General features: G+C 46.0%; 1 protein-coding gene across 1 annotated transcript in view; it reads right to left on the bottom strand.

Moving 5' to 3' along the window:
• The window catches only part of RBM33 (RNA binding motif protein 33), a gene marked incomplete at its 3' end in the record, with an annotated part of 94,125 nt that overhangs the window by 4,573 nt on the left and 62,597 nt on the right, over nt 1–26,955 (bottom strand). Inside the window, exons 15-16 of the mRNA XM_015413439.1 lie at nt 24,888–25,175; nt 16,686–17,360 (exon numbers count right to left, since the gene is read on the bottom strand). Coding sequence (XP_015268925.1) covers nt 16,686–17,360; nt 24,888–25,175 — 963 coding nt within the window. The remainder of the gene's footprint in view (nt 1–16,685; nt 17,361–24,887; nt 25,176–26,955) is intronic.

Genomic DNA, 26,955 nt, shown 5'->3' with positions numbered 1-26,955 from the left:
CTTGGATCTTATGTAGTCCTAATTAAGAACATAAGAACATAAGAGATGCCAATGTTGGATCAGGCCAAAGGCCCATCCAGTCCAACACTCTGTGTCACACAGTGGCCAGAAATACCAGTGCCATCAGGAGGTCCACCAGTGGGGCCAGGACATTAGAAGCCCTCCCACTGTTGACCCCCACAAGCACCAAGAAGACAGAGCATCACTTGCCCCAGAGTCCCTATCTATACCTTGTGGCTAATAGCCACTGATGGACCTCTGCTCCATATGCTTATCTAATTCCCTCTTGAAGCCGTCCATGTAATTGTTCATCTTGAAGGCCCTACTGTGTTGAGTCACACCAAATGTTTTATTCTTAATTTCAACCATATCTGCTTCAATTGGGTTTTTTGGGGGGGTTTCAGAAGTGTGTCCTTATCGCCAGACATTTAAGAGACCATATGTAAAAAATGTACTTTTGGGTAGTAAGAAAGACCCACAGAGGGGTGCCAGAGTTTTGTAAGCCGTGCACTCTACCACAGATGACAGCTTCACAATGAAGATGAAATTTGTTTGCCACCAATATTAGCTGGACAAATTTATTTATAACAAATGCTTTGAGGATGTCCTGATTAAAAAAAAAAACACCCTGCCCACTGATAGTGTCAGAGCCTCTTGCAATTTGACAGATCAAATCTTATTTTAATTCTTAAAACCCCAAGAACGAGGGATATCGCTAACTTGCATTCTGTAGCAAGCAAATTGATTAATCCCCTCCTATAGAAATCTCAACTCTTGATTACACCTATCAGACGCTAAGCAGCATTATTCCAGAGTGACAACACTTGACAAATTCCCCAACCATCTCTCTCAGCCTTTGTGGCCCAGCTAGCTTGCATTAACCCTGATGAAAAATTAATTTTCCTTATCTTCAACTAAACCCCAAAATCCAAATCCGCCAAACTGGCAACTCTTTCTGTAAAGGTATTATGAAAACCTCCAAAAGATTAATTGCATGTCTTCAGGTGACATTAAATTAATTTCTATACTCGTGACAGACATTTGATACTCCGCACTGAGAGGACAGATAACATTGTCAGGATACACAGAAGGACAGTGGTGGAGTGTCCCGGGGGGGGGATGTGCATGCTGGATAAAGCATTTAGATGAAATAAACTTGAGTTGATCTGTCAAGTCATCCATCAAAGGGACCCAGCCAAAAAAGTACTTTACAGCCCTATTTAGTGAAGAGGAGCTATCATTTAAATAGAATATGGCGTCTTCCAAACCTTACAGCAGAGGAAATGCAAAGTTTTTAGATAGGTTGTTCTGCAAGCCTTTCCCTTCCCAATATTACGAGCATTTCAAAGGCCGTCCTTTCCCAATCAGATACCCCCCACACACACACTCCAAATTTTAAAATAAGCTGTTGCATAAAACTAGCTGACAACAATTTACCCATCAGCAGATCCATAATCACAGTACCGGCCCACGGGCATACAGCAGGGTTAGTGCTTCCAGCCGAGCTTCCCTTCAGACATTCATTCAGGTAAAGAAGAGGATAAGGTAAAGAAAGAAGGCAAGCGTCAGGGTGGGTGTTGGGAATTGTAAGTGACCGATCGATTCATTCTCTATTATTTGGCTACCGTCAAATATTGTCATATATCCCAGGAAGCCATGAATACTAAGGGTACCAGCTTCGCTTATTTCACCAATATGTCATTTATTGGCAAGGGCGGGAATAAAGGCTGCTTGCTCACAGCTCCACATAGATAAAGGTCCTCCCCTCCTACTGGAGGGCCTGCTGTAACAGCACACATTGCCAAATACATTTTTTTAACTAGTTGCCGTTACTACGCTTTGATTTCAGTGTTTGTATTGTAACAGAATATTCTAACTTTGGGCTACTCTCGGTGCCCTGGGATAAAAGCCAAGAGAGAATTCCTGTTCCGGAATTGTTCACATTTCTAGAAGGCTTATACCTAACACTGTTTAAAACTTGTAAATAATTACATTTTTTTTTTAAAAAAAACCAACAACAACAATTTCATGGTTTGACATTTTGTAATTAGCATATGTATCAAGCCAGTTGAGGTATCTTTGGCTTTAAATGAAGTTATTGGTTCTAAAAATGCTTGATTACTTAGTAATCTGACCAACACTCTTACGGTTAGTTAAAATGTCCAACCCGAGAATAATCTGTGACCTTTCCTTACCTCTGGCACTTACCAACGAATTTCAGTCTCTTTGCTGTCATTCAAATAATTATGAGGAACCGACCTTACAGCATGTGAATAACCAGAAGATATTTAAACGTTTTATCCAAATGAGAAGCGAGACCAAAGCACTGAGTAACAGGAATGTCTTTCTACGGGAAAGGGCAAATTGCAACCCTTATCACATTTTTACTATGCCCTTCCTCCAAGGAGTGGCATACGTGGATCTTGCCTTCTCAATTTTATTTATTTCTATTTATTTATTTTATTCAATTTATACCCCGCCCTCCCCGCAATGCGGGCTCAGGGCGGCTTACATAGAGGCAACGCCAATATAAAACATAATTAAAACCATTTAAAATCCCAACAGTACAAAACATTTTAAACAAGTTATTAACTAAAGTGCTCTAGGTGTTCAACATGGTATTTCACAGATGGCGTATTCCGACTATTCAGCATCATCTGCTCCAGGGAAGCGCTGATATTCCCTCATCCAGGGCCAGGTGAAGATGGAATAATGGTGGTGGTAGTGGCGGCTCCTACTCATACGCCTGGTGGAAGAGCTCCGTCTTACAGGCCCTGCACAACCGCACAAGGTCCCGCAGGGCCCGGATCTCCTCCGGGAGCTCGTTCCACCAGGTAGGAGCCGCCACCGAGAAAGCTCTGGCCCTGGTAGCGGCCAGCCTGGCCTCTTTGGGGCCTGGCATTGCCAGGAGATGTTGGGTCCCAGACCGAAGTGCTTGCGGGGGAACATATGAGGAAAGGCGGTCCCTTAGGTAAACTGGACCCAGACCATGTAGGGCTTTAAAGGTAAGAACCAGCACTTTGAAGCGAATCTGGTATGCTATTGGCAGCCAGTGAAGTGCTTTCAGCACAGGCTGGATGTGGTCCCTTCTAGGAAGACCCATCAACAGCCTGGCCGCAGCATTCTGCACTAGCTGCAGCTTCCGGATTTGCGACAAAGGCAGCCCCATGTAGAGCCCCATGTTATCTCCACACCCTCCAGTAGGTGGGTTAGGTCAAGAGAGGTGGCTGGCCCAAGGTCAGTCAGGGAGCTCCGTGGTCTAGTGGGAATTTGAACTCGGATCTCTTGATTCCAGCCGGACGTTTTCTTGGCACAATCATCCTTTTAATTTCTGGGTGGTATCCATGTATCCAAAGGCCTGACCTTCAAATTTTACAGGAAAGACATAACTGACTTGCAATACAAATATACCCCTTTGCTACCAAACCTTTCACATTAACACAGAGCAGCATAATACTTAAAAAAAAAAAAAACTGCAAGGATGCCTATTCACAGGGGAGCACTTAACAGAAGCAAGGGGAAAAATGGGGGAAGGGTTTTCACCAATACAGGAGAAAAAACGCAAAAACTACCCCAAATAGATAACATCGAGCTGAATGTTATTTTCAGATCACTTTCCTTTGGGGGATTATTCGTTCTGGAAGTCTGCGCCAGGGATCTTGCTTTTCAGTGGCAATGAGCTCCCTGGAGAAGTTCGCACATTCACTTGTGCAGACCTGCAGAACAAGCACCCGAATTCCCCTGGCAATCTTGATCTCTGGGATACATGAAACATTTATTTTGGGGTACCTTTCAGGATAACGTTTAGCATAAAAACTACTTCTTTAACTCAGTGGTAATTGACTTGCAAAAATAATGAGCAGAACAAAATATGTATTAAAAAACTCAAGATCTTAATAATCTGCAAACCCTCCATCTGTACAGACACCACACATATTTATTTATAACATGCCAAGAGAATACGTATAAGCGGAAGCACATACAGCGAATGTGGACATGCACTGATGGTGACAGATCCAAGTTATTCCTACTAGAAAGACATAAATGGATTTAATGTACTGATGGTTTGATAAACCTTGAGGACTATTAATTTAAGACAGTCCACACCTTCACTGTCTCTAAAGAAGTTCATGTTGGTTGCGGAAGGCAGTATAGAAATCTGTTGTAGTCAGTGTTCCCTCTAAGCTGAGTTAGTATGAGCTGGCTCACAGTGTTTTAGCCTGTGGCGCACACATTTTTGTCTTAGCTCAGGAAGGATGGCTCCAGAGCAAACTAATTTATGCAGTAGCCAAATCGCTTGCTCACAACTTTAATGCCAGTAGCTCACAAAGTAGAATTTTTGCTCACAAGACTCCACACCTTAGAGGAAGCATTGGTTGTAGTATGTGGTTGATGTTGGGTTTTTTTGGGGGGGCAGGATTTAAAGAAAAATTAGCAAGAACTCCCTGGGTAGGGGGGAAAACCAATTCCATTCATTTGTTCTTCTTTAGACTTTGAAGCTGACTCAGCCCAAAAGGCCAGGCTGAGGAAAACTGATCAAAACTATATAGTTCCAGACCTCCATTTTAGGCTGAGCTTTAAACAACTCCCTAGATTTAAATGCTGCATCAGCTCTTCACTCGGATGCACGCAGGCAAGAAACTTGCTAGCATTCTGTAACTTCTATATCAGGACAAGGCAAAACCTATACAAAATCAAAAGAAGTCAAACCACTAAAAAATCTGGCTCTGGAAATTACTTTTGGCTCAATGTATGTTTTCTTATAAATCAACATTAAGAGTTTTTCACTTTAAATTCCATGTCCAAGAAGCTCTTATTGCTGTTTGGGAAGCATTCGGTTATCTCCTAAAACTGGCAAACGGGCTCACTTTTGCAGCCTCTGCAGTTTGGCTAGGACTAGGAAGAAGCCGGTGGCTATACCACGGGGACCAAAGCAAAGGCTCCATAGTCAGACGAGGGGGAAAGCACAGCTGCCCCCCCCCCTCCCCAGCACCTTGGACAGTACCCACCAGATCAGGTCTGAAAACATTAGCCTTTTTACACAGTTGTATTTTGTGCACACTTGCTGGCAACATCACCGAGTAGCCTTCCCTCTGACATTCTAGAGAAAGAAAAAAATGTTCTAACTGGGTATGAAAAATAATTTTCTCTGAATTGGATTGAACTTGCTGAATTTCAGGATAGATTTCTGACTCCAGGATTCAAGAACACACAGATTTTTTTCCCCTTTACATGCTGTCATTCACAGCCCCAACTACTATTCCTGGTCAGCAATATATAAAGTTCACTGCTGTACTTTTTCAACACATGAATTTCCACAGTGCTTTGCCAATGGCTACGACTATTGCTGAGGCTGGCAATGATTTTGTTATTTGCTGGGAACATTGCGAGCCACTGCTGCAGTTATGCAAACAGGCAACAAAAAGCCAGGAAATCAGCAATTACATTTTTACATAATTCCTTTATGCTAACAGCCATGGGGGACAGGGCTGACAATATATTTAACATAAATAAAACCTAATCACCAGTGACAGGTTGGATGGTTGGCATCCATTTGTATGTACTCACATTTCCATGCATGGGACAGAGGAGTCTGTCTGTTACCTGTGAGCAAAAAAAGAATAAAGCGCAGGTGGGGGAGGGGTGTAGGCTTCCTGATCCGAATTGTATGCATCTTCTTTGTAGTCTTTCCACAGAGAGGTATGCCAGTGGCATATTTGGTGTGACGGTTAAGAGCGGCAGACTCTAATCTGGAGAACTGGGTTTGATTCCCCACTCCTCCACGTGCAGCCAGCTGGGTGACCCTGGGTCAAACACAAGTTCTCTCAGAGCTCTCTCAGCCCCACCTACCTCACAGGGTGTCTGCTGTGGGGAGAGGAAGGGAAGGAGACTGTGAGCCACTCTGATACTCCGAGTGAAGGGCGGGGTATAAATCCAATTCTTCTTCTTCCTCTTCTTCCTCCCTCACCCCCAAACCCTCTCCGGATGTCTTTCATGAAAGAGGTGGGCAGTTGGATGTTCACACCGGATGTTTCCAAGGCATTTTCCAGCTGGGAAGAACAGCTCCCACTTTCTTGAAGAAGGAAAGGACCACTATGTTCCGAGTTTCAGGGATATTTCCAGATGAGCATCTTCTTCACTCTGGGCTTTTAAGAGGTAACTGCTTTATAGCAAGAACGTAACTTGGCATAATAACAGTTTATGGAGATGGGTTGTGTTGTTGTTGTTTTTTGAAGGAATCGTGGCTGATTTGAAGGTTTATCCAGAAATTGGGGTTGGGGTCTTGCACAAGCAAAAACCACACAAACACGGGGCAGATGCCGCAAGGAAGGGAAAGCAGGCACACCCCTCCCTTAGGTCAGCAAGGCCTTTTTGGCCACTGGAACTGCTGGAGGAAGAGGCGGGGTGGTGGTGGCTCCATCTGCTTCCCCCTCCTCACTGCAGCCACTCTGTGTGCTGTGTGGCATTCCCCGGGCAAGTCCCAGGAATTCTGGGAATCATCTGTTTGGGGGCTGTGAGGGGAACGTGGAAACAATCCATCTTTGCCAGTGTGGTGTAGTGGGTTAAGAGTGGTGGACTCTAATCTGGAGAACCGGGTTTGATTCCCCACTCTTCCTCCACAAGAAGCCTGCTGGGTGACCTTGGGCCAGTCACAGTTCTCTCAGAACTCCCTCAGCCCCGCCTGCTTCACGAGGTGCCTGTTGTGGGGAGAGGAAGGGAAGGCAATTGTAAGCCGCTTTGAGACTCCTTCGGGTAGAGGAAAGCGGGGTATAAAAACCAACTCTTCTTCTTCTTCTTCTTCTTCTGCCTATGCCTTGCACTACCAGGGCAATCCTAAGGAGAGTTACCCCCGTCACTCATTGACTTCAGCGCTGCAGCTCTGTTTAGGATCGCACTGGCAAGGAACCCTGTGGTGGGAAGGACTAACTCGGCTAGAAGCACCGGAAGCTGGACGGTGGGCAGCTCACAAGGCTCCTCCAGCTTCCCTCGGAGCAACGCCATTTCTAAAGACCGTGGTAGCTGTCAAGTGAAGGATGTTTCCCAATTTCTATCAATTCTCAATGGCTGCCACTGGGGCTCCATCGATATGTAGAGGGGAGCCTTTGACTTTTGACTTAAGCGCTCTGCTGATTTGGGTCACTGGACTAGTTACTAGTTTTTCTCAGGGAGAAACTGGTCAGCGTCACAGGACAAAGCCTACCTCTCTGCTTACAAATGTCTTATGTTATGCATACATATTAACAGGGACTGAAAAGCACCCTTAGACTTTCAAGTAGCACAACAGTGTTAAGAAGGAGCAGCTATAGCTGATGCGGGGATTCAATCACAAACGCAATGACAAGAATATACGCAACCAACACTGTCAAGGGATTAAATTCCACCCTCACTAAAAGACTTGGGAATTTCTGCTCAGAAGTCGGGGCTCTTATCAATCCCACTCATAGGAGGCAGTGCAACTGTAGATGCAGTTTTGTTCAAGCCACAGCTACCAGACTCTTTATGCCAGGGCTGTCTATACTGCAAGTCTAACGGGACCAAGAAAAAGCACAAAAAGATTTTGGGCACAGTTGCCAGCTTCCTGAGAATCTAAACATTCACTGAAAACACGGCATGTTTCTAGTCCTCAGGGTTATGAAGGGTGCATGTGTGTACATGCAAAGCATGCTGGAAGTTCCTAAACCGCATGAGTACTTGTCTGAGGTATCCGGTGATTTAGTGCTCTTGCCTTCCTCTCCTCATGACCGACACCTTCAGAATTTGCAAAACACTAAAACTGCAGAATAAACCATGAGAGCCAGCAGGGTCTAGTGGTCAGATTGTCAGAGTAAGCTCTGGGAGACCCAGGTTTGAATCCCTGCTCTGCTATGGAAGCTTGCTGGGGGACCTTGGGCCAGTCACACATACACACACAGCCAAACCTACCTCACAGGTTTGTCGTGAGGATAAAATGGAGGGGAGCAGAATGATGTAAGCGGCTCTGAGTTCCCACTGGGGGAAAAGGCAGTGTATAAATGAAAAGAGTGAATAAATGAATGAAATCATGCCAAATGAGTTATGCGATTTAGTTAAAATCGCATATTTTTATACAGGATGCAGAGTCCAGCTTTTCTTGGCTCAGAATTTGGATTGCTGGTAGTATCACACATGCACAACTTAATGCCTTATGCATTTTGTGAATAAAATATTAGGCTTTTGCTTTTCTGCTTCTGAGTTACATTTTCTTCATTGTCTTCTATACTGATTTTTGACCCATCCAAGCCCACTTCTGATTCGCATCCTCAACATTTACCTGAGCCTTACCCCGGGGGGGGGGGGAATCCAGAGATGAGGCCTGCCTCCTTGGCTGCTGTTTCCCACCAAAAGCAAAGGATGCTATGATCTATGAGATCACAATAAAAGGGCTAGAAAAGTGCAAGTTATTTGGAAACATTTTATTGCATGAGATGAGTAATACAGATCCAAAAAAACCCAAAACTGTACAATCATTGAACTTTGTAGGCAGGTCTGTAGCAAAATGTGAGATGGACATACTTTCCCCCCTCTTCTTGAGAGAACAATGCTTGCTATCCCATGACAGCAACATTCTCTCCGCCGTGCCTCCACCTCTTCTACCCTCTCCCCCGCCTAACACACACTAATGGCTCACGGGGACTGGAATTCTAAACAAAATCCTGAAGCCAGCAGCTGGTTTCCGCCTTCGCAAGGTCTAGGGACTACCAACAGTTGCAATAATCACATGGGGGGGGGGGAACCCAGAGCAGATTCTTCCATAGACAAAAGACCCACTTAGTGCAGTTCTCCAGAGGGACAAAAAGGTGCGTTCTTGGTCCAGTATAAGCCTCAGCATTTTCAGACGACAGAGGACTAGGCATCACTCTGGGCAAGGGGGCCCAGTCTGTGGCTAAGGAGAAATCACCCAACAACAGCATAAGATGGTTGAATAGCAGTTCACAGCAAAGCATTATGCAGTTCCATGGCATTCACTGGGTTAACAGCCAACATGTACAGCACCCTAAAAACAGCCAGGAAGGAGTATGTTCTACAAACCGGCTCTCTTACCCGGTCATCATTACCCCACTGTGTTGATACACACACATGCCTTGCCTGCATCGTAACCTTAAATCACGACTGACTGTTATTCCACAGGCTACTGAACTTACAAGGAAGGAAATACATCAAGGAAGGCATGCCTGCCAGCTACACCTGGGCCCACCATGCTATTCTGATTTGGCATCGTAAACCGATACTAAAAACAAACTGAATTTTTCAAAAACTCTCTTACAGTTGTAACTGGAAGGCAAGCAGACGGCCACCCCCAGGCACAGTAAACAGAACGACTGCTCTGCCTGATCGCTCGCCGGGCAAGTGCTTGTCTCAGGTTAACGGCTGCACTCTGCCCAAGTCAAGTAAAGGACAGTAGCCTTGTGATGGCCAAAATGGTGCCCTCTGGGAAGAAGAGCCCTCCCACCCCCAACACACTCCTACGTTCTTTCTCCACCCGACCCCCATCCTCAGATTTACCCTCCCTTCCACCACACACGCTCCCCACATCATCCTCTATCTGTTCATGACATGTTCCCTTCCACAGCATCCGCTTTCAAAAATTGTTGTCCTTTTCCACACGTCCTGTTTTGATGTCTGCTAAATGCAGGTGTGGGGAAAAGTGCCGACTCCAGTGCTTTTATAAGCTGGGGGGCGGAGAAGAGAGGAGCTGTGTCAGGGTGACAGGTGGGAGATACAGAAGCAGAGAGACAGATCAGAGGAATGTTGAGCTGAAAGGAGTCCAGAAGGCAGGAAAACTAAGAAAGGGGGGGGGGGGGGGGAGAGAGACAGAGAACCCCCAATCCAACAAAAGTTTGTGTTAACCAGGAAATACGCCTTAAGATGTGAGTAACTTGTTTCATTGGTTTCCGTGTAAGTTGTAAATGGGCAGACTGATATAAGGACAGGAAGGAAGAGAAGAGACGGCAGGGACCAGGTGAGGAAAAAAAATCTAAGCAGATTGTACTACTAAGTATAAAACCTCCAACAAGGCCTGGGGACAGAGCGAAGTTACAGCCTGCCAGTGGAGAGCTAGAAATCGAAGCTTGTAACTGATGTAAGAATTTATATTTCACATATTTAAAAATATGTATCTCAACATTCAACTGAAAGGGGAAAAAAATATAAAAATGTGATCTACAAGTCAGTTCTGAAACAGCATCTTTTGTGGGCCGGGCACAAAGTGTTACCTGCAGCTCAAAAGCCGAAGGTGGTACGGGGTCAGGGATTTGCTGGACTTACTGGCAACGCTCCGTCCACCCCAGCACTGCCACCCACACTTTGCAGGGAGCACCCGATAAGGGCGAAGGGAATGCAAGAGGGGCTGTATACCTCGCCTCTTGCAGTTAATGGTACCTTAGCCAAAGCCGCCCCCTCCCCCCCAAAAAACCATTTCAATCACTGCAAGCAAAACAAATCCTTGACAAAGTACTAGGCCTGAGAAGTATGCAGCATGGAAAACTGAAGCCAAGTAAGAGTAGCCAGAGAAACAGACAGCTGCCACAAAGGACTGAATTCCCAACGGTCACTCCCTGAAGTCTTTCCCAAGTTTTGGTCAAATATCTCCTGATTAAGACCTCTAGGACAGCCAGAAAGGCCTGATTCACACACTTCCTACAAACGTTGTGAGACGACAACCAGAAAGCAGCTTCCTGTTCATAAGATCAATGGGCGGTAGCTCTCAGTCATACTAGAAACATTTCTGTAAGTCTCTCTCATGTTCATAGTTGGGCTGGAGACAGAGCGGTGACAAGATGTATCAGACAAAAAGACAAAAGGATATTTTTGCAGGTGAACATGAGACTTTGCTATAGCGTCTGTACGGGCACGCAATAAGCTGGGCAAAGTGGAAGCTTGACGATGCAACAAAGCAACAAATCGCTCTTAAATACACAAACAGAGAAACCAGAATGAGCAACAGGTCATCAACTTTTAGGGTACCTTTTTCTAGAGCAAAGCTGAGAAGCCATTCCGCCACTACAATCTGCTAGTGTTGGGAGATCTTCTGCATCCTAAAAACCAGCCTGGGGTCATGGCTGTCACAAGGTACCAAAAAATCCCCCCCCCCCCCGCCAACAGTGGAATAAATTTGCTGCGGTTAATTACCTGAGTAAGTTTCTCGAGCTGCCAGCAATATATCTGGGAAGTCACTCTCTAAACTAAAGCAAAGAAGTAGGACTGTCACCTGATCACAGAAACAATGACTCATTGGTATAATTTGCATAAATTTGCATGTACAAATTTAACAGGCAAAAACTTTCTTGGTTAGACTGCTTGGAAGACAGATCTTACTTTTAATCTGAAGGGAATGATGCAATGTTTAGAGCCGGTACTTCTGAACAGGGCTTTCTCATACGTACGTATGCACCACCCTGTCCCGGTTGAGCCAGGCTAGTCCGGCCTCATCAGATCTCAGAAGCTAAGCAGGGTCAGCCATGGTGAGTATTTGGATGGGAGACCACCACCAAGGAAGTCCAGGGGTTCTATGCAGAGGCAGGCAATGGCAAACCACCTCTGACTGTCTCTTGTCTTGAAAACCCCACGGAGTCACCATAAGTCAGCTGTGACTTGACGGCAAAAGACAAAGCAACATCAACAAAAATTCTGAATGCAGGTATGAATTACATTGTTTTACCACACTGTATCTTCTACTGTGATGCAAGCCACCTTTCTTCAGGAAAGGCGGGCCCCAACAGTCATAAGCAAACAAGTGGCACTGATTTTAATGGGGTGGGTCCTCAAGGAAATCTGCAGAACTACAGCTCTGCAGTGCCTGCTAGGAAGTGCCCACTGCGATGCCTTCCCTTGGTGCTGGGACGGACGGACTGTCCTTTGTCTGCCCTGAAATGACTCTTCTGAGGAGCATGGAAAGGACCAGTAATGACCACTGTTCCCTCTAAGCTGAGTTAGTATGAGCTAGCTCACAGCTTTTTAGCCTCCGGCTCACACATTTTTGTCTTAGCTCAGGAAGGATGGCTCCAGAGTTAACTAATTTATGCAGCAGCCAAGTCGCTCGCTCACAACTTTAATGCCAGTAGCTCACAAAGTAGAATTTTTGCTCACAAGACTCCACAGCTTAGAGGGAGCATTGGTAATGACTCTGGCATGCAAGGGAGCTGCCATTCGGTGACAAACTCCTTGGCCCTGTCCCGTCACCCAAGCCGCAGGAAGGGTCTGAGAGAAACTGGCAAGCACCAGTACCCCCCCCCCAAAAAAAACCCACCCCAGAATATTTCAAGGCACTTTTCAAGCAAGCCTAGCAGGTCATGAATCTATTTACTAGTCTGACTAAACACTGCGACTTATACAAAGAAGGAATTCTAGCAGACGCTGTATAAATGCAAATGTAAGTAATATTGACACAACTTTTTATAATCCACGTTAAATCAGGAACACAACAGAAAGGGAAGTTCCCACTTGCAGTGTTTTTGCTCCAAATTTTGCACATCTATGGCCCAGTTATCAGTAGGACTGTAGCGGTTAGTGTCATTTGCAGAAAGCTTTCTTTCCTTGCAGCAAATAATAATAAAAAATAATAACTGGTAGGAAAAAATATCCCACAATCACTGTGGAAAGACAACGGTGTGAAACATAACAGGGAGAGCACCATACTGCAAAAAAGGGCAAACAACCGGTATGCAGGTCAGATTTGACCTCTCACAAAGGTATTTTGGTACACGTTCATGTGTTGGATGGCATACATGAACTGTAATGTCTCAGTGCACACACATGTAGCAACACTCCACGTGCCCAGTGTTACTGCTGAAGATGTAAACATATGGGTTTGCCTTTTATTCCCTGTAGAGCCTGAAGAGCTCAGCTTAGTCCAAGCTCCTCAAAGCTGGGAAGCTAAGCAGGGTTGACCAGTTAGTACATGGATGGGAGACCACCAAGGAAGTCCAGGGTTGCTATGCAGAGGAAGACAATGGTAAACCGCCTCAGCTCCTCTCTTGCCCTGAATACCCCCCACAGATGAGGTCATCATGAGTGGCTTGCAACTCGACCGCACATTATTTGTTCATTCACAGAAGTCCTAGAAAATGCCATATATCAGTCAGTGAAGGAGCCCCATGTAATAGGCAGTGACTATACAGTATTGCTTCTACCAGAGAAGATGGGGGCATGACTATGATGTCAGTTCACACTTGAGGAAACACAGAATCATATAGAATCACAGAGTTGGAAGAGGCCCTGCAGGCCACCTAGTCCAAACCCCTGCTCAATGCAGGATCAGCCTAGAGCAGTGATGGCGAACCTTTTAGAGACCGAGTGCCCAAACTGCGACCCAAAACCCACTTATTTATCGCAAAGTGCCAACACGGCAATTTAACCTGAATGCTGAGGTTTTACTTTCGAAAAAACAACTCATACATTAACTTAAGATGATCCAAACAAAGTAAGGAAAGCAATCCCAAATGCTTTCGTTTACTTAAAATTATTTGGCAGAGAATTCGACACTTTAATGATGGTCTGGGCCTGGCTGGGGCGATGGCACGCGTGCCCACTGAGAGGGCTCTGATTGCCACCTCTGGCACCCGTGCCATAGGTTCGCCACCACTGGCCTAGAGCATCCCTGACAAGTCTTTGTCCAGCCGCTGCTGAAAGGCTGCCAGGGAGGGGGAGCTCATCACCTTCCTAGGCAGCCGATTTCACTGTTGCACAACTCTGACTGTCAAAACGTTTTTCCAAAGATCCAGCCGGTACCTTCCTGCCCTTAATTTAAACCCAATCTTGCGAGTCCTCTCCTCTGCTGCCAACAGGAACAGCTCCCTGCCCTCCTCGAAGGGACAGCGCTTCAAACACTTCAAGAGAGCAATCATGTCCCGTCCCCCCCCCAGCCTCCTCTTCTCCAGACTGATCATTCCCAAGTCCCTCAGCCCTTCCTCATAGGGCTTGGTCTCCTGGCCAAAATGTATACGTGGAGATCACATTATCTAAAATCCTGCGGTACGCTTTGCAATATTGGTCTGGATGAAGAACTACTGCAGAGACAGAAAAAAGGTTTGAGTCCAGTGGCACTTTTAAGACCAACAAGTTTAATTTGGGGTATAAGCTTCCATGTGCGTGCGAACTTCTTCTGAAGGAGTGTGCAGGCACATGAAAGCTTACACCCAGAATTGAACTTTGTTGGTCTTAAAGGTGCCCCTGGACTCAAAACTTTGTTCTATTGCTTCAGACCAACACGGCGACCCACCTGAATCATACTGCAGAGACTGTCATTAATATCCCCATCAGTAAGCTTGAAGCGAAAACAACAAAAAGGGGGGGGAGGAAAAGGGGCTTGTCATTTGGATCACTTGTAGAGAAAGCTGCAGAGCCACGAGAACAACTTGCTGCTCAAAGAGAACATGACACAGCTGACTCAGTAGAGCTCAGCTGGGCTGGAGCCCTTAAAATCAAAAGGTGCAACAGAAGGAAGAGTACCCAGCGGCCTCCGAGGTACATATGCAAAATATATTCTACACAGGACTCATAACTAGATATACAGCAGGATTTCGTTCTGGCAGACTTAAATCTTTTTTGCAAACTCCGGTTATCAAAACTGGCCAGACTGCCTCTCCCGCTGCCAGAGACTCCCTTTCCCTCTATGCAGTGTGTGGAACAAAGTAACGTGCGTTTAGCTTTTTGACAAACTATTGAAAGTTTAATCAAAAAGTCTTCGTCGGAGTATTTTTGTGCCTGGTTTTTTAATTTCTGCAGGGTTTATTAGGGGAAGATACCATGAAATAGTCCACTGTAGAGAAATGTTTTTACAAGTTAAAAATGAAAAAAAAAAGAAGTAGTTATTGCTTAGGGAAAATAGGCCTGTCAAAACCCCTGGAATTCCTACCTAGTGCTTGGAGGCGGGATACTTTGGCCTGGATCCAAGAACTCTAAGCCTACAAAGGTACACATCTGGAGTTCTCATTCATGTTCTTGACACGGTAGCTCACATTGCCAAATAGGCCCAGCAGTTTTTTTACTTCCTTCTTAAGTGACTTCTCTCTTCAGCAGTGGAAGTTACTGCAACAAGATTCTTCACCGAAACCTCTAGCCAAGTGCATGCCTGCCCTATCCCCGTGCATACAGGTTCTTCATAATACAGGTTCACCATACATAAGTCACCTTACAAATGCCTTCATGTGATCATCTCTGGAGGAAGGAGATTCTATAACCCATCTAGGCTTCTTAATCTACTGCTGAACGGCTTTTGCAATCAGAATGCCACCCAGCTTAAAACTATTTCCCTGTATTTTGAAACACACTCTTCATTTTTCAAATCTAAATCCCATAAATTAGCCACAATTGTCCCCAAGAAGACACGGTTTTAAAACAATTCAACCGATTTCCTAATATTTTACAGTGGCAGTTCTTGTACCTAGTGCCGAGACAGTGTGATACAGGGGCTGTCAAAAACAGTCCCATTAAACTAGATACACCTTTAAAAAAAAACAGTGCTAAAAGATTTCCGAAAGAATATTCCAACAAACATGGATAAGTGACTCAGCCCACTCAGCTGTTTGGCCCTATTTGGCTGAGAGGCGGCCGGTGACCCTTCCTTGCTGTGAACATTCAGTGGCTCAGCAAGGGCCTGGCTGCACGATGCCCCAACGGGAAGAAGATATGCCCTCAGCTATGCTCCAGCTGATTCACTGCCTCGCCCTCGGGGCCCCTTGCTCTTCTCCAGCTTCTTCATGCCTCTTTCTAGTACCACTTAGACATAACTGGGGGTTCAGGATTGTTCCTCAACGCTGACCCATTCTGTTCTATAGCTCAATATTTCCTAAAAACGCAGCTTCTATTAGACCCCGAGAGCTGACTTTCCTAAGGCCTCTCCTGTGTGCCTGGCAAAATCTGGGGCCAGGGTCTGGACTTGTCTGTCTGAGCAACTCGTCTCTCTTCTTCAGCTTCCATCGTGTGGGCGTGGTGTCTCAAAATCATATCGGTGTTTGCTACTGCTTTAGTTTATCTCCCGCTCCCTTGACAAGCAAAAGGATAACCCACATTTGTTCCTTTGCCTTGAAATGTCCCCAATTTGTTAACGTTTTAAGAGTCCGGCATCCAAAACTGTACCTCGTTGTCAAGCTAAGTCCAGTTAAGCAGAACACTACGATCATGCCCTGCCCTGGCATTACACTTAGGTTTCCGCTAAAGGAACAAAAAGGCAGGTTTATTCATTCGGACACAGCCACACGGATTACTTGTGTTTGGTTCTGTCATCCACTAAATCCTCCACATCCCTTTCTGACTGTACTAAGACACCAAACCTCTTTAATTCAGATGCAAAATTAAAAGGAGGCACAGAACATTTCTAATAAGTAATAAACCTGTGGTCTGCCTTCTTTACATTGGCTGTTCTTACCCTGATCATCAATTTATGGCATATTTAACTAATCCACTGGGACTGTGCAGGATTACACTGCTGGAAAATGCGCACACTGAGGAAAAGAGATCCGTATAAAATGGCTACACCTCTTCACCCATCCACAGTTGTGCTCCATCAAAACTAACTGGGGAGATTCTGTATTTGACGTGAGAATTCTATTACGCTTTTCCTTATCAACACATGCGAGCGATTTTGCCAGTGACACCAGGAGGAAAGACACAGACCACAAACGAACAAGCCACACGGAAGCAAAAGACAGACAAGCCTGGTAACTTACCCCTCCTGACAACTTAATCACCCTGACTTTGGTGCCGACATGGGGCCCATCTCCACTACCACTGTTTGCCCGCTGCATGACAGTCCTTTTCACCCCAGGCTTCAGTTCCTGAGGTTGGCCTTGTACCGACGCCACCCGGGCAATCGGAGACGGGTTCATGTGTGCCGAAGCAGGCTTTGTCTGCAGCCCTTTGTGCGACAGCTGGAGCTCGTTCTCGGGCACTGCCCTAGTCTGTCTGAGCTGCTTTACAGTTTTGATCGGCTGTCCTTGGAACGGCACGCTATCCCCAGTCTGGAGAACGTGTGTGGGCTTGGGCTGAGTGGAGGGGGGATTCGGAACGAGCGGGTCCTGCTTTTTAACCATCAGCCTGTGTTTCACATTTTGGCGGGGCTGAGCACCGGGAAGGGGGAGCAAAGGGTTTCCGTTGGTGGGCAGCAGCTGTGAAGCCGCCTCCTCCTCTTGCTGCTGCTGCTGCTGCTGGGTAGAAGACGACGACAACGACAACTGTTGCTGCTGCTGCTGCTGCTGGGCTAGCCTTTCGAGCAGTTCTCTCTTTCGGGCCCCGGCCTGAAGCTGCCGCCGGAGCTCCTTCTGTTTCAGGATCTCTTCTCTCAGCCGCTTCTGCTCTTCTATCTTCAGGCGGTAGAGCCTGGTTTCTTCATCTTCATCTGGAAACTACAGAATAGCAAAGGGGGGGGGGAGAGAAACAAGTTATAAAGGGGAAATAATCCCTCGCCAGTTCGGATACAAGTGGCAACTTTCTTGCGAGGCAGGGAGGGGAGAAAGAAAGGATAACGGCAAGTTCTCCGAGGAGTGTTTGGAATGTACAGAGATATGGTGTTACCGACTGAGATTTATTAGCTATTAATTAGCCACGCTGTACGAGAAGAATATATAACTCTAGTTTGGACTTTCTGAAAAAAAGGGGGAAAAATCAGGATGCTGAAACTGAAGCTTTCTAAACGGGAACTAATTCAAAAGTTGCGGAAAGCAATTAAACTATTAATATAATTCAAGATCTCAAAATATTGTTTCAAATGGAAAGGATAACAATACAGAGGCAGCCCACTGTCAGACAGGTTTTTATCTTGCTCTCTTCTGACAAACTAACAAAAGGTAGGGTGGTAAATGACCTGAAAGGCCCTGATTAGAACTATTGATTTTTCTTACAGAAATTTCAGCCTGATCTGAAACTCATTTGTCACACAATAATTGGTTATAATGAACAGCACAAGTCAATCTCTCTGACCTTGAACTCGTGCACTCTCTTCAGAATTAAAATGTTGCCAAACGCAGTGTTGGAATATTAATGGTATATCAGGAATGGCTTTAATATTCCATCCTTAAGCTTCTCTGGGCATCGAATAACCTTTCTGAAAGGCCTGAAATGCTGGGGGGGAAGGATCCTTTCAGGACGCCGCAGGAAATCCAGACCCAAAGGACAGACACCTCGAGTGTCACTCCAGAGTTAGCAAGCTTCAATATGATGCGGGTTTAAAGGATATTTAAGGAACTGTATAACTGACACAATAGCTTTAACCCCCAAATCACCGATATACTTTATAATGAATTTCCTGTACCTTGGTAACATACCAAATATGTTTATCAAATAAAATTAAGAGAAGCCATAAAGACATTCAACACAGGTTATATATTAGGCAAGCCATTGCAAAAGATGATACATTAAGCAGAAGGTTTATGGATTTGCCTAAAGATACGAAACAAGGACCCAAAAGACTACACTTCTAATATACTTTATAACTTTGACCAGGCCCGTGTAAACTGTTCAGATTTAACAAAGTTTTAAGGCACTAACTCGTCAATTCTCATGACTGGGAGGGGCCACGTCTCAGTGGCAGAGCATATGCTTGGCATGCAGAAGTTCCCAGGCTCGATCCCTGGCGTTTCCAGTAAAAGGGATCAGAGAGGAGGTGACGTGAAAGGCTTCTACCTGAGGCCCTGGAGAGCCTCTGCCAAAGTACAATTATCCCATATGGTAGATCTCTACATCTTTCCTCAGAAGGGATGGTAAATTACCCAGGGCCATGATATTCAAGCTTCTGAGACCTGGGACCCTCCTGTACCCCAAACCCGCAACACAGATCCTACTTTTAATTTACAATATAGGCCTATGTACCTCACCATTCCCTGCCTCTGCTCCCCCTTCCCCCCACTGACTCTTCTCCTTGACTTAACATATCCACAAAAAAAGGGATGGGCCAACTGGTGTAACCCACATTCTACATCCTACTGGAAGATCAATGCGTTACCTGCAAAGAGCAGCTGCACCCTACACTGCAAATGGAATCCAATTAATGAGGAAGTTAAGATAAATGCACCCACGTCTGGACAGCCCAGGTTAGACCGATCTCGTCAGATCCTGGAATCTAAGCAGGGCCAGCCCTGGTTAGTACTTGGATGGGAGACCACCAGCACAGAAGTCCAGGGTTGCTACACAGAGGCAGGCAATGGCAAACCACCTCTCAGTGTCTCTTGCCTTGAAAACCCCACCCGGTCACCATAAGTCAGCTGTGACTTGATGGCCAAAAAAAAAAAAAATGGAAAAGAAAGAAAGAAAATGGAAAACAATTAATTTACTTCAATTAATTTCACTGCTACTATTGGAGGGGGGCAGGAATTGTGATTATATTCTTAGAATGAGCACAACAAAGCACAAGGAGCCTACTCCTGAACACCCCCTGCCCCCTGGTAAGAATCCTTGTTTTGTTTTTGGTCATGTGAACGAACACAGACCAAGCTTAAATCACGTCTTTCTCTCTCTCACACACACAAATCGACATTCTGATGCTTCCCCTCTTGGATTACTTGCACTTGGAGGTACTGGGGAATTTTAGATCCTGCCTAACAGCAACAACGTAAAATGACTTGGACTACTAAGAATCAGAACTGCATCCATAAGGCGAAACACTCCTCTTTTAATATGCCCCTTTAACTGGTGATCCAGTTGCCTCAAAGTCCTCCACAGAACACTGTCACTGGGAGAGGGTAAAATCTGTAAGCAGCAGCTCTCCTATAACTATCGTTAATACAGTATTTTGGATTTTCATGGCTCCATTCAATCCCCTCTTTTCCTTTCTTTTTGTCTTCTGTATCAGTTCTGGGAGTTGGGTTAATAGCCTTAAATTATTCCCATTTTATATATATTTAATGGAGACTATGTGGCCTCATGGAAGAAGGGCTACTGAGCCAAATCTAACATCTTGTCCTCCAGCTCTCCTCAGTATAAGCTAACACTGAACACGTCCATCCCATCGACAGTGCAGCTTTAAAAAGAACGGCATACAACCCTGTGGAAGAACACAGTGACGTGAAATATTTCATTATGCAGTAAATTGGGCTCTTGTTGTTACCGTTCCATCTTGGATAAAGCTTTGGTGAAACGAGGTGCTACAACACTGGTTCACCCCGTCAGCTGGAACTAAATTTGCAGAGCTGTTATATGAACAGAACATTAAGTCTTCAGGAACAGAGGATTCTACTCACCTGAAGTACTATTGGTGTATTGAGTGGACTTTTGAATTTGCAATTTGCATTTGAATCCTTTGTTCTGTGACTCTTGAACTTTTCCTATTTGCACAATTTATTTATATCAGTTTAAAGATCTGCATCCAGATTGTTTTGTACGTTCGTTATTATTGATTATGTAAGTAACTTGTAACCATTATATTTATTGTCTGAGTATTTTTGTAGGTTTAGTTATACAGAGGATTCCCCCCTCCCCTTTTTTTTGTATTAAAAAGAATGCCAACAGATCCCCACGACTATGTCATGAGATCTTGGAGGCCATTAAGACCTTCATACCTTGGTTAGTGCCCGGGGGGGGGGGGCAGGACTAACAAGGGTAAAAGATAAAAGGAAGGCAGGAAATAGGGAAGGGGGCAAAAGAAAGAGGAATAGGAGATAAAGATGAAATCCGGCAGAGGAAAAGAAAAAACTGGGTAGGAGGGAGACAAGAATGAACGTAAAAAGGAAAGGCTTCAGAGGATGCTGAGGAGGTAAAGGGGACAAAATGGAGAAGCTAAGGGAGCTGCCAAGGAATGAGGAAAAACTGAGACAGTGTGTCGGGGGGGGGGGGGGGAAATAAGATTCCCTTGGCGAAGTCTTCATCCCTCACCTGCTTGTTCTTTCTAAATTGAAGCATCCATTGAGTCAGTGAAGTCAACATCGGCGGTTACCATTTACAATGAAGGGTTATTGATACACACTGTTCAAACTGTACTGCGTCATGTTCTCAATGCATAATTATAAATGACAGAACGGTAATTAGAATTTGTATAGCCCTTTTTGAAGCACATTGCATACACTATCTCAATAACCCTTACCAACAAACCAGTGAGGTAGGTCAGCAGCATTCGAGCATCCCCATATACACAGATGGGCAGCAAAGCCCAAGAATAACTTGCCTAACGTCAGAATGGCGAAGCACAGGACAGCTGTAGCAGAGTCTTCCTGAGTCAGGGCTCAGTCTTAGCCACTGATTTCTTCTGAGTTAACAGTAAACAAAGCAAGCAAACAAAAAACCCTGCAGGACACGTGTGCTGCTTCTTTCTTCCACTGACGCAGAACTCCATCAATGTACTTATGCACTATTAATCTCAACTTGAAATCTTCCCAAGAAGTTGGATGTTTCCTGTACAATTCTACAAAAGGATCTCTGAGTATAAGAAATTTGGTGCAAGGTCCTATGGAGAGGAATAGGGGGGAACTGATAGTAATTTTTTAGAAAGTATGGGTCATTTCTTGGATTACTTTTCACTTGAAAAACAAAAAGTGGTACACTGGAATGTCTTTCTTTTCCATGTTGGTTAGGGATGTGCATTCGGTTCAGATGAAAACCCCCGAAAATGGCCCATTCAGGCCCCTTTCAGGATGCTGCAGGCCGATTCAGATTCTCTGATCTGAATCGGTTTGCCACCGAATTGCTGCTGAAATTATATCCTATGGGCCATTGAAATAAATGGTGAAAACATAGGGTATATTCTGGGGGCTGGAGGGAAGGGGGTTTGAGGGAAACTCGCAGGGTAGCTGCTGGAGCCTCTCCCCAAGATACCCACCAGGTTTCAAGAACACTGGACCAGGGGGTCCAATTCTATGGGCCTCCAAATAGGTTGCCCCCATCCCCTTCACTGTTCTCTATGGTGCCCATCCCCTTCATTGTTCTCTATGGTGGGTTAGTGGCTCGGGGGGGAGGGGGTTTGAGGGAGAGACTCCAAATTTTCAGGGTAGCTTCAGGAGCCTCTCCCCCACATAAACCCCCATGTCCCAAAGCAATTGGACCAGTGGGCCCAATTCTATGGCCACCCAAATAGGTAACCCCCATTACCTCCATTGTTTCCAATGGGGAACCCCAGCCAGCAGCACGTAAGGCAGGCAAGCAGGCAGCACCCAGCAGTCAGACTCTCCCAGAGAATCTCAGGGAAAGTGAACTGTCTTGGGAGGTGCTTGTTTGCCATGAGAACAAGTGGCACTGTGACAGTGCAAGCATGCCACAGTGCCACACAGAAACCCCAAAAGACCAACAGGAACAACATTTATACAGGCCCTGCCCTGTATAAATTGATGGTGCAACTGCATTGGACCACTGACACCACACACACCTAAAAAAAGAATATTTATAGCACTGAAAAAAACGCAGAAAAGGGCAACTACAATGATATGAGGAGGACACTTTCCCTATGAAGAAAGGTTAAGGTTCTTGTGTTGAGGCTACACCTTTGTTACCTCTCAGCTCTTTTGTGGGGAAGCGAATTTACAAGGTCAAACAATGAACGCCTCTTCTTAAGAACAACAAAAGCGATGAACGTATCAGAAACTGAAATCAAAGGTTGTTAATCAGATACTGAAGCTGAAGCGCAAATACTTTGGCCACCCAATGAGAAGGGAGCCCTCACTGGAGAAGACCCTGATGCTGGGAAAGATTGAAGGTAACAGAAGGAGGGGACGGCAAAGGATGAGATGGCTAGACAGTGTTATCAATGCAATGGACATGAAATTAAGCAAACCCCAGAGGACGATGGAGGACAGGAGGGCCTGGCGTGATGTGGTCCATGGGGTCGCGAAGAGTCGGACTTGACTGTGTGACTGAACAGCAACAACAACCATCACAGTGCAGAAGAGGGTATCAAGTTTCCTTGGGTTCTCAATCACAGAACCTAGTCAAAGTCATATTTGGAAGGTGCAAGTATGAACTGTATTTTTTTTGGTATTTTTTAATATGTGCGTGTGTGCGCACGTGTGTGAGTGAGTGAGTGTGCACCTGGAAGTCATAGCGACCTCTGGTGACTGGAGGATATTCATAGTGGTGGCTGAATAAATCCTGCCCCTGCCTCCCAACTGCTGGTATTCCAAGGAGGTCTCCGATCCAAGGACTTGCCAGTCGACCCTGCTTAGCTTCTGAGATCTGATGAGATCGGGCTTGCCTGGGCTGTCCAGGCCAGGGCACAAGTAGAAACTGTAGGTTTTGTCTCCACACGAATCTAGAGCAGAGGTGTGAAACGGACTAGTATTCCACTCAACGTGCATGTTGGGAGTAATGACCACGAAGCACACAAACCAAGTGGCCCTTTCTGAAGTTAAAGACAACAACGCACATCAAGAAAGGCCTACGCGTGCCTGCAGACAGATTGTCCTCTTTGGTAGCAGCTTGTGAAAAATACCGAGAGATCTTGGTGGGGCAGGAGGGAAGCTGAAAAGCCGCCATGCCTCGTCACAAGCAACCCCGCACTTCTCTGGACCTAAACAGTGTGCTACATTCCAAAAGTCAAGTCAGTTTAATCAAAGAATGACTGGCTGGCTGGCATCTGCCTAGAGTACAACACCTATGACTGAGAGAAAGGAAATCAATATGAGGAAAGAGCAGTGCTACTTCTGGGGCCCAGCTGACTTCACTTTGCTTCTGCCCATCACTGCAAGCCTCCTCTCACTAGCTGTGAAATGCCCTGTATATATTGTTATAACCACTCTGCTATTGAGTGTTTTATTCTGCTGGTCCGTGACTGTAATAAATTACTGACGGATTGCTTACAAAATACCCCCATCTTCTACAACGACCAGGACAGCTCAGATGAGCAACGCCCTCCCTAACTACATCAGATCTTTTGCCCCTGTTCACAAAAATTAACAAGGAGCCCTCACTGCAAGTACCATCTCTAGAAGACAATAACAGCCTTCTTGGTTAGGGCCTCTCAAGTTTATGGAATGTTCATCCACCTGATATGCACCAGATTTGGTTGCTTGGGTCATTCAGGAAAGCAGTAAGAACCTCCTGTATATAAAAAGGGCATTTAACCTTTAACAAGGTAGGCAATTTATCCGTTCTACTGTTAAACTCTACTATGACAGCGCAGATATTGCTACTTTTAGCCAGAGCTTCTAAATTGCTTATTTTATGGGCTGCCCCCCCCCCCACCAATTTGGGAATCTGTAAATGTTTAAAAGCACACGGTGGTGGTAGTAATAATAAGCAACAACAACAACTAAACATAAAGATGACTTCTGTTGGCAATATGGTGACCCGTCATGCCTCAAGCTCAATGTGGTCCCCTGGCACACTATGCCAGCCTCACCAGCCTTCAACAGCCGATCAGAGCTGTGAGAGTAATAACTGGCTTATGACTTCTCCTAAAACGAGCATGACTCCATGCTACTACGGAGAGGAATCAGCAATGCATAAATGGCTCCTGTTGGTAAATATACATTTAACTGCCTGTCTGTACCTGGTCAGGAGGGGAGGGGAGAAAAGATTGGATTTATACACCGCCCTTCACTCGAAGTCCCAAAGTGGCTTACAGTCTCCTTTCCCTTCCTCTCCCCACAACAGACACCCTGTGAGGTAGGTGGGGTACAGAGTGCTCTTTCGAGAACTGCCCTTTTCAAGGACAGCTCTGAGAGAACTATGGCTTGTCCGAGGTCATCCAGCAGCGGCAAGTGGAGGAGTGGAGAATCAAACCCAGTTCTCCCAGATTAGAGTCCGCGCACTTAACCACTACACCAAACTGGCTCTCCCAGGAGGGCAGAGAAGGGCAGCGGCAAGCCACCTGTTCTCCCTTGCCTTGCAAGCACCTTCCTGGGTGTAAGTCAGCTGCAACATGACGGCACTTTGCACACACAGGCGCACACACATATACCCCTGGCCTAGAAACTGTTGACTGACACGTCATTAGCAAAAGGAGAGCCCCTCACCTCTGGCTCCGACTTGACCTCCACTTTCGGTTGGACCACTGGGGTAGCAACTTGGGGTTTCGTCTCTGGCCTTCCCTGCTGGGCCTTGGGACCCACGGCAGGCCTCGCGGCAGGAGCAGCAGAGGCGATGGGTTTCACTTGAGCCGCGGGTGTCGAGGTCCGGCGGTTGTTCGCAGCCTCCATTGCATGCAGCGGTGCTATCGGCAGTTCGCGCAAGTTGCTGTTCCTCGGAGCGCCCGACTGGAGTTGCTGGTTCGGACGCTTGGCGATATTCTGTGTCGGGGCATTCTGAGAAGATGAGAATGCAAAATGGTATTCCGTGGCTAATGTGCAACCTGCAGTAAGGATTCTGCCCCGGGAGGCATAATTGTCACAGAGAGTGAAACTTAAGCATGGCTGTGGAGGTTCTGAATTAAGACCGTCTTGCAGGCGTTTCAACAGCACATGCAAAAAGTCTGCGTCTACTCTGCCGTGCCAACCAGTTTGGCCAATCCATCAGGGCTGTACTCCTCCAAAACAAGACCAAAAGGAAGGAGGAGTACTAAGCACCACCTGGCTCTCCTCCTTATAACAAATTTATACTATGGAAGGGATGGTATCAACTCATTTAAACTACTGATGGCTTGAGAAGCAAACGTAACAGCACCAAATGACTTCTAAACTTTCAGTGGTGGTGTTGGGGAGAAGAATTCAGCAAACGTCCTTTACGGTTATAGGAATAGTGACAGCTACGCATGACCTTTCAGACATATCCCTCGGTGCACACAATATTCAGTCCTAAAGAACCATCCTCTCTCCATTCGAGCCCCTCCCCAAGAACACTGCAAAGGTTCGCCTGGACTCTTTCCTCTTAGCGCCATTTCGTACAGCCAATTAGCCTGCCCAGGACCCCCATCATCACTTCAATGTCTGACCCAACTTGGTCCTTCCTTTCTACTTCACCCGTCCTGCCTTACTTTGACTACGAGTCTTTAGTTAGACAGATGCAGCTGCCCCGTACTGAATCAGATCACTGGACTATCAATGTCAGTATGACCGGGAGTGGTTCTCCAGAGCCTCAGGCATACCAGAGACCAAACCTGGGACCCTCCGGCATGCCGAGCAGATGCTCTGCCACTGAGCCACGCCCCCTCCCCAAAGGGCTCCTTCGTGCTCTCTGCTCCTCACAATGCAGGGACAGCCGCGTGAGGCTTACAAACGGCCAGTTGCCTGGACGCAGGTGGGAAGTGAGAACTGCCTCCTCCGAAGTGAGCTCCCCTTCTTCTGTCTAGGGACAGAGGCAGGAGCAGCTCCCTCTGTGCTCCCGTCCAGGCTACCTCCTGAGAGATGCCCACGTCTCCCTTCCCTGCCTCCAGGGAAGAAATCAGAACGGCCCTCCTGAGCGGCATTTGGAACTCGGCTCTCCACTCAGAGTTTGAAACCGGCTGGTGTCCTATTTCAGATTATTTAGAACAGCACGGTGAAATTTTCCTGAGTTCATGAAAACCTTACCTATATCTGTGAATTAGTTATTTAGTACTCCTAATTACTCTGGAAAAGATACCCATGACCCGGGCGAAACCCGGACTGGTGGGGATCAAGGACAGAAGCGTCATCCAGAAATGTCTGTAGCTGTGCCGCCACCGCTCTCTCTATCACCTTGCCCAAATAGGGCAAGTTGGACACCGGCCGATAGTTGGCCAATTCGGCCGGGTCCAGAGATGGCTTTTTTAAGAGAGGGCGGACCATCGCTTCCTTGAGTGCCCCAGGGAACCGCCCCTCAAGGAGGGACTTGTTAATAATCTCCCGTACACGTAAAACTCTGGGAAGATTAAATGAATAGGACACCTTATGTTATTATCATCCAAGAAATATAGACACAGATATAAGAGCCTGGGTAAAATGTGAAAGCATACAGAGGGAAAATGCCGATTCTTAGTTTTAAAAATTTTAACGCTATATTTTTATTGTATACGTGTATATATATGTATGTAGGTAAGCCTGTAGATACATGATTTCTTTTTCTTTTAAAGAACTCGGCTCTCGTCTTTCAAATGGGAAACAGAAGCTCAGCTGCAGAGCCAGCCCA

The sequence above is a fragment of the Gekko japonicus genome, unplaced genomic scaffold (genome assembly GCF_001447785.1).
Source record: "Gekko japonicus isolate JY-2015 unplaced genomic scaffold, Gekko_japonicus_V1.1 scaffold105, whole genome shotgun sequence".
In the NCBI taxonomy this organism is placed as follows: domain Eukaryota; kingdom Metazoa; phylum Chordata; class Lepidosauria; order Squamata; family Gekkonidae; genus Gekko; species Gekko japonicus.
Note: the sequence above shows the minus strand (reverse complement) of the source record. Positions and strands in the feature narration are given on the sequence as shown.